Genomic DNA, 14,690 nt, shown 5'->3' with positions numbered 1-14,690 from the left:
GAAATGTCAAAGCATACTGAGCATCTTTCTCTTTGACACCATGTCTGAAATCCCACGTGATCTGTCAAATACTAATGCATGAAAATCCTAACCTCAAAAAAATCACCCGTTATAAGGATTTTGCACTGTATTGTTAGTGAACATGGAACTACTTTCAATACTGGTACGTTAACCACCAAAAACTAAAAATCGAAAAAAATTTACATAGCGCACTTTGCCAGCGGACTACTCATTTATTTCTTACGGCTCGTTTGAACCTAGATCATAACAATATTTAATTATAAGCTTAACCTAGTATTAAAAATGCAATACTTAAGCCTAATAGGATTATTTGTAAGGGAGTTCATTTATATATTGTTTGTTGGTTTATATTTAATTGGCCTAAATCATTATTATCTAGGCCTCTTCTAGATATAACCATAAATTTGGTTTTGCTGATGTTTAATTTGAGTTTATTTAAGCATAGCCAATTTTATATTTCATCCAGATCGTTTTGAAACAATATCATTTACATTTTCCCCACTTATCATTATTAATGTATCATCGGCAAAGAGATTGATATCGCTATACTTAATGTTTTGCGAAATATCATTAATATAAATATTAAATAAAATAGGTGCTAACACTGAACCTTGCGGTAGCCCAATCATTACTTTTCTTTCGCCTGATACCGACGATCCAATCGTTATTTTTTGCATACGATTCTTTATAAAACTTTCAAACCAATTCAGTTCGATACCCTTCATTCCTATATTGGACAACTTTCTCAATAGTAGGTCTTGATCTATTGTCTCAAAGGTACGTTTCAAATCTAAGAAAACGGCAATTATGTATTTGTTTTTGCTCAGTTCTTCTTTCCAGTGGGCAATTACCAAATTCAGGGCAGCTTCACATGAGTTCTTCTTGCGAAATGCAGACTGTTATTAGATTCGAGGTATTGTACTAATTGGTTTTTTACTACACATTCAACCAACATTCATGCCAACATATCGTGTAAAGGCAAGTTTCTGTACAAAGCACGTACATACGAAATAGAAATGTTTCTATTTTCATCTGACACCCAGGTAGACTTATCTAACTTTACTTTGGCTGAATTTCTTTATTCATTCTGAACGTTTGGAATAAACTTTTCTGTTTATTTATTCTTTAGAACGTTCCTGATGATATGTTGACGTATATTTCAAACGCATTCTGTTTATTCCGGCTGTGAAATGGGATTATCCGGAATGTATAAAGAAACGCAGCCTTTATTTCGTTTTCAAATCGGAAATTTTTTTGTCGATCGCATACCGAATGTGAGAGATGATAAATTTGTTTGCATTTTTCACTCGCTATAAAAGAATGCAAATATAATTGTGAAATATTCTTGATCGCGAACGTGAAAGAATGTGACTGAGAATTTCCGAACCCTGACTAGAAACAATTTACCACAATTTTACCAATTAAATGTTAAATATCTTCTAAACAGTATATTTTTAAAGAAAATGTTGATGTTTAAATTTAATGTTGAGTTTATAATTACCTTGTAGGGAAAACACGAACTAGTTAATCATAGTTTAATCAATATTTTATAATTTTNAATTTGGTTTTGCTGATGTTTAATTTGAGTTTATTTAAGCATAGCCAATTTTATATTTCATCCAGATCGTTTTGAAACAATATCATTTACATTTTCCCCACTTATCATTATTAATGTATCATCGGCAAAGAGATTGATATCGCTATACTTAATGTTTTGCGAAATATCATTAATATAAATATTAAATAAAATAGGTGCTAACACTGAACCTTGCGGTAGCCCAATCATTACTTTTCTTTCGCCTGATACCGACGATCCAATCGTTATTTTTTGCATACGATTCTTTATAAAACTTTCAAACCAATTCAGTTCGATACCCTTCATTCCTATATTGGACAACTTTCTCAATAGTAGGTCTTGATCTATTGTCTCAAAGGTACGTTTCAAATCTAAGAAAACGGCAATTATGTATTTGTTTTTGCTCAGTTCTTCTTTCCAGTGGGCAATTACCAAATTCAGGGCAGCTTCACATGAGTTCTTCTTGCGAAATGCAGACTGTTATTAGATTCGAGGTATTGTACTAATTGGTTTTTTACTACACATTCAACCAACATTCATGCCAACATATCGTGTAAAGGCAAGTTTCTGTACAAAGCACGTACATACGAAATAGAAATGTTTCTATTTTCATCTGACACCCAGGTAGACTTATCTAACTTTACTTTGGCTGAATTTCTTTATTCATTCTGAACGTTTGGAATAAACTTTTCTGTTTATTTATTCTTTAGAACGTTCCTGATGATATGTTGACGTATATTTCAAACGCATTCTGTTTATTCCGGCTGTGAAATGGGATTATCCGGAATGTATAAAGAAACGCAGCCTTTATTTCGTTTTCAAATCGGAAATTTTTTTGTCGATCGCATACCGAATGTGAGAGATGATAAATTTGTTTGCATTTTTCACTCGCTATAAAAGAATGCAAATATAATTGTGAAATATTCTTGATCGCGAACGTGAAAGAATGTGACTGAGAATTTCCGAACCCTGACTAGAAACAATTTACCACAATTTTACCAATTAAATGTTAAATATCTTCTAAACAGTATATTTTTAAAGAAAATGTTGATGTTTAAATTTAATGTTGAGTTTATAATTACCTTGTAGGGAAAACACGAACTAGTTAATCATAGTTTAATCAATATTTTATAATTTTTTTTTTCGCTCAGAGATATTCATTGTTTTTGAGTTTTATTTTTCCACTTAAAAATGATGATAGTTTATAAAATTGAAAATGCCATACAGACGCAACTTACTGAAATTTTGACCTGAAAAGTTTGGGGCTTATTCCCTTTATTAGGATGCGGCTACCTCTGAAAATGATACGTCGGAAATCACGCTGGTATAGTTTTTGAGTTTTTGAAAGATCATTATTCTTAGTGAAAAAATAAAACTCAATAATCATTATTATCTTTGAGCGAACAAACAAAAATCTTAAAATAATCATTATTATTTAGGTGACGTATTTATAACTGTATCGAACTAGATCTCATGGAGAAAGGAGAGCGGAAATATTTTTGGGCAGAACTTTTTCTGCGTAGGCGGCCTTCGGCCGCACTTAGGGATTATAACCCTTACTAAATAGATCTCTCCTTTCTGTGTTTCCGAAAAAGGGGGGGACGGAATTATTTTTGCGCAGAACTTATTTTTGCGTAGGCGGCCTTCGGCCGCACTTAGGGATTATAACCCTTACTAAATAGATCTCTCCTTTCTGTGTTTCCGAAAAAGGGGGGGACGGAATTATTTTTGCGCAGAACTTATTTCTGCGTAGGCGGCCTTCGGCCGCGCTTAGGGATTATAACCCTTACTAAGTAGAACTCTCCTTTCTGTGTTTCCGAAAAGGGGGGGGGGAAGGAAGCATTTTTGCGCAGAACTTCTTTTTGTGTAGGTGGCCTTCGTCCGCCGGGATTACAAAATTTATTATATTTTAAGACGTCTACCAAAATATTTCCCAAAAATATTAAGATTTGAGCGAGCTGGACCGATTTGAAAAAACTTCCAAAAATTTAGTTATTTTTGAATAAAAAGAGTTTCTTAAAGAACGTTTCGAAAAAAGTCTCCTCAGATAACAAAACAGATTAGGCTTAAACAATCTGCATAAAAATATTGAAAAATCTTTTCAACGGAATCGTAATAATGAGATTTTTGATGTGTTTTTGTTACTTTTTTCAAAGATTGATTTACGAAAAACTTTAATAACTGGGCCAAAACTATTCTGATTTAGATTTATGAGATCTCGGTAGAAAGGTATATTTGCACTATTTTTATTTATGTGCAAAAAAAAGTAATTCGTGTCCCACTTTTTTTCAAATACCAACACATCTTAATTCAACTTTGAATGATGTTCGTTTATCCTACCTTTCTCTTTCATCCTTTGAGTGAGCTTATTAGCAAAGAAAATACCTTTCTAATGATACATCACAAGTCTAAATCGGAAGAGTGTAGGTTCAGTTATTCAAGTTTTTCTTATACTAATCTTTGAAAAAAGTTAAAAACAGCATCATAAATTTCATTATTACGATTCCGTTTAATTTTTTTTTATATTTTTATGTACATTTTTTAAGATTTAATCGTTTTGTCATTTGGGGTGAATTTTTCAGAAAACATCTTTACGAAACTATTTTTATTCATAAAAAAACTACATTTTTGGAGGTATTTTCAAATCAGTTCAGCTCGTTTAAATCTTAATATTATTCCGAAATACTTTGGTGGACGTCTTAAAATATAATAGATTTTATAATTCGAATGGAAAAACCGTACCGATTTTTTTGTATGGGGAGTGATGCAGTCTAATGTACATGTGTACAAATACATTTGTTTACTAAATGAAAAATTAGAACAAAGGAACTAAATGTAAATGATCCCGAAACCATAAATAGTTTCCTTCCTTTGTTCTGTTTTAAGGCCTGTATGCAGCTCTCAAGAAAAGCAAAAACTCCATATAAAATGACGTACAGGAAATGGCTAAGAAATTTTCTTGAGTCAAATTTCCTTAAGGCAGTACGCAGTTCTTAAGAAATTTACTACACTTTCTACTACGGTTTTCTAAAGTTTTTTGTGAAAAAAGAGCACAAGGCAACCCAGGTTTGCAACAGAAATATATGCCCATTCCATTATTTCTTGAGGAAAGAGTGAGGCAACAGGCTGTGAGGTATCAAAAATGTCAAAATTCCTTGGACACACACACGAAATAATGGCAATTTTTTCTTGATCGTTTTCTTGAGAGCTGCATACAGGGCATAAAGTAGGAAAAACAACTGACCTGCGCGTCAGTACTCGCATAAGTAAATAAATAGATGTAAACTTACTAAAATACAGGCAGAATAAAATTAAAGGTTTAACGAACCACAACTGAATTTTATTTACCTGTTTCTCACTCATACGTGCACAGTTTCGGTTAAAACCGAAATAACGTCTAAATGCACAGTTTGCATATGCGCAATTTCGGCGCACCTTGCTTAAGGCCTGTATGCAGCTCTCAAGAAAAGCAAAAACTCCATATAAAATGACGTACAAGAAATGGCTAAGAAATTTTCTTGAGTCAAATTTCCTTAAGGCAGTACGCAGTTCTTAAGAAATTTACTACGCTTTCTACTACGGTTTTCTATGCTTGAGGTTCTAATGAGCGCCCACTTTCCAGGGTGTACTGAGGAGCCTGGCGTTGCTCGCACAATTTCTGGACGCTCCTTAGAATACCTAGATTTTATTGATGTAGAAAGGGTAGATTGGGCCATATGGTCCTTCCAGCCCTACAAATCTCCAGGCGTGGACGGCATCTTCCCAGCCGAACTTCGGGCAACGTCTGACATTCTATGTCTCAATCTATAAGGCTTGTCTCATACTTAGCTTCATACCCAAGGGATGGACACTGGCGAAGGTTGTGATCATTCCCTAGGGCGGCAGACAATCCCACGTGAAGCCAAGCGACTTTAGACCGATTAGCCTTACATCTTTCTTCCTGATGGTTCTGGAAAGACTACTGGACGTGAAGATCCGACAAGAAATTGATTTTAGTAAATTGTCTAGCTGTCAGCATGCCTATTGGAAAGGCTGGTCTGTAGACACAGCTTTGTATAGTATTGTCAGCACCATTGAAAAGGCAATAGTGCTTAAGGAATATGCATTAGGCGTATTCCTTGACATCGAGGGTGCCTTCAATAATGTTCTCCCAGAAGCTGTTCTCCGCGCCCTAACTAACCTCGGTCTGGAGTACCCTCTGGTAGAATTTGTTCATCGCCTTCTAGGCTGCAGAACTATATACTCGGAGATGGGAGAGGTATCGGCAACAAGGTATGCAAACCGCGGCACCCCGCAAGGCGGTGTCCTCTCCCCACTCCTGTGGAATCTAACGGTGAATACTCTGCTGTCGCAGCTACAGAGCACAGGCTGTCAGGTAGTTGCCTACGCTGATGATCTGGCCCTGACGGCGGTAGGTAAGCACCCCCAAATTCTATGTGATCTGGTCCAAGGCGCCTTAGGCGTTGTGGAAACCTGGTCCAAGAAATCTGGCCTTAGTGTCAATCCAGGGAAAACAGTCATGGTTCTTTTCACAAAGAAAATTAAAACTGTCCAGGTGCAACTTCCTTTCTTGAACGGTGTTACCCTAGCCCTCTCGGAGGAAGTTAGGTACCTGGGCGTTGTATTGGACAGAAAGCTAACTTGGCGGCGCAATGTTGAAGAGCGTGGCAAGAAGGCTTTAACTGCCCTGTATGCCTGTAAATCAGCAATACGAAAAAAGTGGGGCTTAAAGCCGCACATCGTGAGCTGGATGTACACAGCAGTGGTGCCTCCCATTCTATTCTATGGTATCACGGTCTGGTGGCCATCCGTGGACAAACTTACAATCAAAAGCAGATTAACAAAGGTTCAAAGGGTGGCGTGCATGATGATCACGGGGGCGTTGCCCTCAACGCCGACTAAAGCCCTAGAGACTTTGCTCCATTTTCTACCTGTGGACCTATATGGCAAACTGCAGGCAAGCTGTAATGCTGTTAGATTAAACCCGCTGATCAAGTGGAGTGATACAAGATTTGGATACTCTAGAATTTTGGAAAATCTTCCAGGAAACTTCAGGCGCCTTGACTACACAGTCCCGCCTACTGGACTAAAGAATCACTTCCAAACAAGGATCCCCTCAAGGGGTGAGTTGGAGGAGGATTCAATCCTGATCTCTTACTCTGACTCAGCAGCCATCTACACCGATGGCTCCAAGCTAGATCTGAAGGTAGGAAGTGGGATATATTCGCAGGAACTCTCACTTAGCCTCAGTTTCCGTCTGCCAGATTACTGTAGCGTGTTTCAGGCTGAAGTAACAGCAATCTACGAAGCTGCTAGATGGCTGATCGATTCTCCTACTAATCTGCATGCAGTAACTATTTTTTCTGATAGCCAGGCAGCTATCCAAGCACTTAATTGTGACAAATCTTCATCGAAGATTGTCATGGAATGTAGACGTACTCTAAATGAGCTGGCAAGGAGTCACTTTACTCGAGTTGTATGGGTACCAGGTCATAGGGAAATACCGGGCAACTGTGTTGCGGACGAGCTGGCTCGGAAAGGAACCCTACTGCCTGCGATCAGTACCGCTCGTAATGCGAGTATTCCGCCATCCTGTAAACTTTGGCTGCAGAATAACTTTATCGAACGGGCAAATGTAAGATGGTCCGCGGAGCCCACGTGCAGGATAGCGAGACACATCTGGCCTAGATTAGATAAGCCTAGATCTCGCCCTCTCTTTCATTTGGAGCGACCAATGCTCCGCCATATTATCGGAATTCTCACCGGGCACTGACTTATGGGAACCCACGCTGCCAGGATGGGTTTGCAGCCAAACGACTACTGTGGTAGCTGCCGCAATGAGGAGGAGATCGAGAGCGTGGAGCATTACCTGTGCCACTGTCCCGATTTGGAAAGAGCCCGTCGACGCTCGCTCCTTCGCTATTCAGTATCTACGATTTTGTGCGCTTCATCAGAGCTACGAATTGGTTCAATTTCTGAGGTAGGAAGAGGGACGTACGAGTCTCAAGTATCGTATCCCAATGGGCCCATGGAGGCCTAAGTGTGCCCTTTCCGGTACGGATGAGGGCAGCCAGGATAACCTAACCTAACCTAACCTACCGCTATTAGATAATATTTTGCTCGATCTCCGAGAAAGATTGCCGAAAGAGTCATCAAATATTTCTGATTTGAACTTATTACTTCCATCTAAAATTGGAGAATATAATACGCCTGATGAAAAAAAGCTATCGAACGCGTAAAATCGCTTGGAAAACGATACGAACTTTTCTTAGAAAAAGACGGTATCAATTTGGAATGAGAGTATAAAGTATGGTTGGAAGGATGGACAAATAAGGAAAGCGAAAAGCCATTCCCAAAATCAGCAGCAGAAGTTCTTTGTAAATGCGACGAACATGCTTTTCCATTGATTAACAAACTTCTCTGCATTCTGGTCACACTTCCAGCTTTTAACGCTTNAAACGATACGAACTTTTCTTAGAAAAAGACGGTATCAATTTGGAATGAGAGTATAAAGTATGGTTGGAAGGATGGACAAATAAGGAAAGCGAAAAGCCATTCCCAAAATCAGCAGCAGAAGTTCTTTGTAAATGCGACGAACATGCTTTTCCATTGACTAACAAACTTCTCCGCATTCTGGTCACACTTCCAGCTTTTAACGCTTCTTCCGAAAGAAGTTTTTCAACCCTTCGCCGGTTAAAAACATGGTTGCGTCGTACAATGGATGAAGAAAGACTGATAAGTCCATGATTCACTAATACAAGGTTAGATAATTATTGACAGCCGCGGTTTGACACTCCCTTACAAAAGGTTGCATTTACGAAGGACAGAGAAAGGGGAAGAATTTATTTATTTATTGCGAAAATGGTAGTAGAAAAGTAGGCAGTTAGTAGTGAAATTCCTTTTGTAAATTATAATGTATTTGCAGGAAATCTGGCATTTTAAACGAAACATTGAACGAAATATTAATATATCTACGTGAATTACCTAATTTATGTGCATTTTAGCTGTATAAAAACTGCAAAAGGACTCAAAATCAAAATAAAACTACTATGAGATTTATGTAAACATCCAATTTAAAAACAATTTATTTTTCCATCAGTTAAATGTGCTTCATATGCATACACAATTAAACATATTGCACAAAAGCTTATACTTATATTTCACAGCAAAGCTACACTTTTTCCAAGTAAATTTGCAAATAAGCAACACGGTGCCACTGCTAAGAGAGCGGTGCGAGAGAGACAACTGTCAGTTTATCGAACCTTGTATTATAATACTCAATAATTATGGATTGATGGATAGGTCTAGCACTTTTACACGTACACTTAGATATTGAAATTGACACTGAAAGGATAATAGAAAAATTCGCAAAAGGAAAGAGCAAAATTTAATTTGCAATTTAAATTATTACAATCAAAGTTCTGAATAAGTTGTTAATTTACTTAGTTACATCCTTCATTTTACCAACATTGTAAGCAAGAAATAAGTATTAATATGTATATATTGCATTAATAAGCCCAAGGTATAACTTTATAACTTTTTTCTTCTTTAAATAGTACATGAAATTGTCTTATTAGACCTTGCACCGAATTCACAAAATGAAAAGTAATATTATATCACAAAAAACTTTACTTCACACTTCATAAAAAATACTCCAACCTATATTTGCTATCGCAAGCGAAAACTCTTAGCATGTTCAGAAAAAATATCATAAGCGTAATTTTACCTTTGGACAATAAGGTATGCAAAAAATAAATAGTCCCATTAGAAAACTAGCGTTTAATAATGTTGTTGTCCATTTAAATCCAAATAAATTTTTACACCGTTTAAATTAGTGATAAAAAAAGTCCCCTGTAAAATTTACCTTTTTGTCGCTTAGTTACGGTAAAATCGCAAATAGGTGTCGGTATGTAAGAGAATGTTAAATACAGATATGTACTTTATTTTGATATTTCAGGATTTTCATTGAGGCCTTTGAATTTACACGAGGATTCCATTATGTTGATTTCGTATCCGGGCGAACTGTTCATGCGCGTTTTGAAGCTAATGATTTTGCCATTGATCATATCAAGTTTGATCGCCGGATCAGCCAGTTTGAATGCACGAATGAATGGAAAAATTGCACTCCGTACTTTGGTATATTTTGTTACTACTTCGTTCCTGAATGCTCTGCTGGGTATTGCTTTGGTGTTGCTAATTCATCCCGGTGATCCAAACCTTCATAACACCGTCGATCGCTCTACAGATAAGAGGGCTGTTAATCTGCTGGACAGCCTTTTGGATTTGGGAAGGTAAGTAAAACATACATATTTACATTCAGAACTTCTTCACTCAGAAATTTTTCGATTCATAAATATGGGTGACTAAGCTTTAAACTAGTGGTAAACGGAGCCACTCGGCTTTCACGCAGTGTTGCCAGAAATATTTTGTTAAAAACCTTCCAAGAGATAATAAAATCTTCAGAGAACCATAAAAGGTTGATTTTTAAATATTCATTTGTATAAAGAATACCAATTAAGGTGGTGGTTTATTATAAATTTCTGTTTTGTTCAAGTTTATTAGAGAAAAATAACCCGGATCTATGCATTCATGCTCGGATGATGATGATGATGTTTCTATAAACCTAATTATAGAAGTTATTATTATTATTATTTATTAATTAAATTACAGTTAAAATTATAAGTTAATACATTTATAGCACTAGCTACCAGGCTATCGGCTAGTCATTATGTGAAAATATAATTATAATAAATGTGCAATATTTACATTTTTTAAGTNTAGTTTTTACATTAATTTCTGAAGAGCATGAGAGTATATCTAAAGGATCATTATCAGCGAAGAAATGGGCACGTACGGAGGTTAAAGCAGGGCAACTTGATATGATATGGCGAATGGTTAGGTCGGATTCGTTGCAAAATGTACAAGTCGGCTGGTGTGTGTTGTGTAAAAGGTGTTCGTGAGTAAGAAGGGAGTGACCTAATCTGACGCGTATAAAACATTTATTCATCCAGGTTGTTGTATTTGTTGGTAGAATGATACCACGGCCCTTAGGGTTTATTTGCTTGTATTGGTGTTGATAGTTAGACCATTTGTTCTCGAAATGTAATTTTAACGCTTTTGAGAAAATGTTTTTGAACGATGTTTTCCCAAACGGCATGTGCAGATAGAGGCATGATTTCAAAGCCAATTTAGCGGCTCGGGCGGCGTGTTCATTGCCTGAGATACCTGCGTGGCCGGGAATCCACATAAGTTTAACCTTGGGCGATAAACACATTAGTAACTGTTGAACGCGGTATATTGGATCTTCTTGCGTGTGTATACGTTTGGCTGCATTGAAAACCGATGAGCTGTCAGTACATATAACAGTTTTGTTGCCCAGAGACTTAGCTATGGTTAACGCTGAAAGAATGCCCTGCAGTTCTGCGTCGAATATATTCGCATAGTTGGGGAGGAGGCCACAGGAAATGGTGTCGCCATCGTTATTTACTACCGCAAACGAAACTCCGTCATCTTGCTTGGAGCCATCTGTATACAGGAACAACCATCCACTATCCTTCAGTGGGTTGGCGATAATGTGGAATAAATTCTGGTAGGCAGCATTATTGGTTGTGTCTTTTCGTAGACGTGTTAGATCGCTTATGAAAATATTCGTGTTAAGACACCAGGGTGGATGTTTTGTGGATGGAATACTCATAAAGGATGCCCCAATATGCATAGAGTCTGCGAGTTCTTTGACTTCGCATAGCGTAGATTTGCGTGAAATTCTGGTTTTTCTGTGTTTCAGAAGCTGTACGTCGTGGTGTAAAATGTGAGACGCGTTGCAGTGCAGCTTGTAGGCTATTCGACCGTATAGGAGTTGCAATCGCTCCTCGATTGGTAAAAAGCCGCCTTCGGCCAGTAGATTTTTTGTTGGAGTTGATCTGAACGCTCTAAGGCTACACCTCACAGCTGCATTGAGAAGCGGTTTGATTTTGTTGAGGGAGTCCTTGCTACATTTTCCGTATATTTGTAATCCGTAATCGATTTTGCTTTGTATGGTTAGTTGAGTGATACTGAGTAAAGTGTTGGTGTGTACTAAACTTTTCTTAGAACTTAAATATTTTATAATGTTGAGCCTGGTAGCTAGTTCGCTTCTTAATGTAATACAATGTTGCTTAAAACAATGTTTATTATCAAACGTAACTCCTAGTATGTTTAAAGAATCCACGTTAGGAATAGTACATTTATTGTGACTTATGGTTATTTTGTTGCAGTTAAGTTTTCTACAAACNTAGGAATAGTACAGTTATTGTGACTTATGGTTATTTTGTTGCAGTTAAGTTTTCTACAAACATGCAGATGCTTGCATTTCTCAAGTGAAATGATAGCACCTGAATGTTGCGCCCAACTATCGATCGCAGTTAATGCATTATTGAACTCATTTTGAACGCCGGATGTGTTCTTATTGTTAGATATTAAGAACAAATCGTCGGCATATAAGCAATGTTTAATGTTATTTTGTTGACTAATCAGTCGGCTAACGTCTTAAAACGCTATTAGAAATAAAGTTACCGAAAGCGGTGACCCTTGCGGAAGTCCATTTTGTAAGGGAAATATAGGTGATATGATGCCATTTACTTTGCATCGAAATTTTCGGTTAAAGAGGAAAGATTTTATAAAATTAAAAATCTTAGGCCCAAGTTTCCAGTCCTGCAACTTTTTTAACACGACATGACCACTAATTTTGTCGAAAGCCTTAGTAAAATCTACTGATAACACCGAGACATGGTTTCTAGAGGAAAGGTTTTTAGCGATTTGGTGATCGAGGTAAAGCTGGGCATCCAGACAGCTCGTACCGCTCCTGAACCCCACTTGATACCACAAGGTATCAGAGATATTGGTCGGTAATTGTCAATGTAGCCAGGATCTTTGTTTGGCTTGGCTATCGGGACTATAATCGCAGTTTTAAAATTTTGGGGAATAATGCTAGTGCTGAGAATACCATTGTAAAGCTGAAGTATACGTTTCTTGACAACCATTGGGCTAAATCGCAACATTTGATAGTTGATTTTGTCTAGTCCAGGGGTTGTACCTTTCACGGTTTTAAGCGCTGTTTCTAGTTCGTTCAAGTTAATGTCGTTTTCAAGTTGCAGGGCCAGATTATCTGGGCGGTGAGCGGGCTGCATATGTGGGATGTTATTAGAAAAGTTATTATGTTGAGAAGAAGAGTTTGCTGTTTCGGATACTTTAGATATGTGTCTAGCAAATTCTGTTGAGATAGCAAACGGATCGGTAAAGACTACGTTGTTCACTGTTACAGCCTGGGTGGTTTTCGGCGTGTATATCCCTGTAAGGGTCTTTATTCCCTTCCAGATGCTACTAACTGAAGAGTTAGGGTTTAGTTTCTTTGTGAATTCTTCGAAACACTTTCTCTTTGCTAGTTTCTTTTCTTTGTTAAAAGCGGCGTTGCATTTTTTGTAAGCGACTAAGTTAGCATAGGAGGGCGTTTTTTGATATTTTCTCCAGGCTAACACTTTATTGTTACGCAACGCATTGGTCTCTGCTGTCCACCATGGAACTTTTCTTTGCGTAGCGCGAACGGAGGTGAGAGGGATGGAAGAATTTGCTGCTGCTCGAAAGTTTTTTTGGATATTGGCAGCTACTTTGTTTAAGTTATGTATTTCAAAGGGAGGGAAGTAACTAGAAAGCAGAATGTTTTGGAATTTATTCCAGTCAGCTTTGGATGTGTTGTATTTGACGGTGTTATTGCGGTATAAAGTATTTGGGATTGATCCATATANCACTTCACAGTACACCAACAAGAAATTATTCACAGAAAAATAACTTACTTGAGAAGAAAATGGAAGAAATGAAAAGCACGTGAAATAAACACTATACGAAAATGATAATTAAGCGAGAAAGAGATTACGGACACAACTGCTCGGTTCGAGTGTTAGTCGGAGACTGATTTTATAGAAGTTTAATTTGTCAATTGCGATTTAGAAACCAAAATTACTTACCTTTTTGTTTTAACAAATATCGCTCCATAATTTTTATCTTGGGATATTCAGGATGCCGAGTTTGGGTGCGAATTTTGACTGACAAGTCAATATTAATATCTACCTATCCTACTTTCGCTTATGCAAGGTAAATTGATGACAAAAACGAAAAGTTTGAGACGATTTATAATAATAATAACCCAGAGGGAAAAGTAGTAATGCATTATATGCGTGATAAATAATGCAATATATTTCTTATGAGTTCTACATTCCATTACTGCTTAATATGTAATCAGCATTCTAATGTATCCAAAAAGTCGGAAAAAATTCATACTAAATCATATTCATTCCTGCATTACTGGTAATGCAAAAATGAATGCCCCACTTTCCTAGGACATCCCCGTGGGGAAAAAATGCATTTTCGAATGTGAAAAGGGCTGGTTTACTGGTTATTTTTTCGATTACTATACATTAAATTTTCCCACTGGGAATAATCCCAACGGCTTTTACCCTCCATTCCCGCCTATCCGCACGCGGGGCGCAGTCCGCATGACGTACAGACAGTGTTGCCAGAATTTTTTGAAGAATAAAGCTAGATTGTCTCCAAAAAAAGGCAATTATTTTTTTTCGAGCTAAAAAAAAAAGCTAAGAACAAAAAATCAGTTTTGCTTTCTTTTTTAAATTTATTGAGTTTCAAACAACAATTTGGCATAAATCTTTATATGTACATAACCATGATACAAAAATTAAAAGGATTTACTTTTTGCGTTGTAGTTGCTCTGAAAATTTAAATTTTATAAAGTAGACAAACTTCAAAACATAAACCTACTAGCTGTACCCTGCCACGCTTTGCTGTGACATATTTCTGTTATATGGACGATAAATTATTAACGAAACAAAGCATACGTTTCATATGTGTTTGGTTATGTAATAAGTACTCGTGTGCACACCATATTTGTTATTTTTCCATTCTCTGCATAGATATCAAGAATATCTGGTTTGCCGACACAGGAACACGCAACATCTGAGAAGCAATCCGCATCTAAATCTAAACCTTACTTTTCCAAAGTTCGACCTGGAGCATTATTGATTGTGATTCGGAATGTCAATCGAAT

General features: G+C 37.0%; 1 protein-coding gene across 2 annotated transcripts in view; it reads left to right on the top strand.

The window, feature by feature from the left end:
- Eaat2 (Excitatory amino acid transporter 2) overlaps window positions 1-14,690 on the top strand; it is a 189,280-nt gene that overhangs the window by 34,117 nt on the left and 140,473 nt on the right. For both annotated transcript variants that reach the window (XM_017609872.1, XM_017609871.1), the window contains one exon: window positions 9,555-9,888. In XM_017609872.1, coding sequence (XP_017465361.1) covers window positions 9,555-9,888 — 334 coding nt within the window. The remainder of the gene's footprint in view (window positions 1-9,554; window positions 9,889-14,690) is intronic.

Source organism: Rhagoletis zephyria, unplaced genomic scaffold, assembly GCF_001687245.7.
Source record: "Rhagoletis zephyria isolate East Lansing unplaced genomic scaffold, Rhagoletis_zephyria_1.1 Rzeph_scaffold_00262, whole genome shotgun sequence".
Classification (NCBI taxonomy): domain Eukaryota; kingdom Metazoa; phylum Arthropoda; class Insecta; order Diptera; family Tephritidae; genus Rhagoletis; species Rhagoletis zephyria.
Note: the sequence above shows the minus strand (reverse complement) of the source record. Positions and strands in the feature narration are given on the sequence as shown.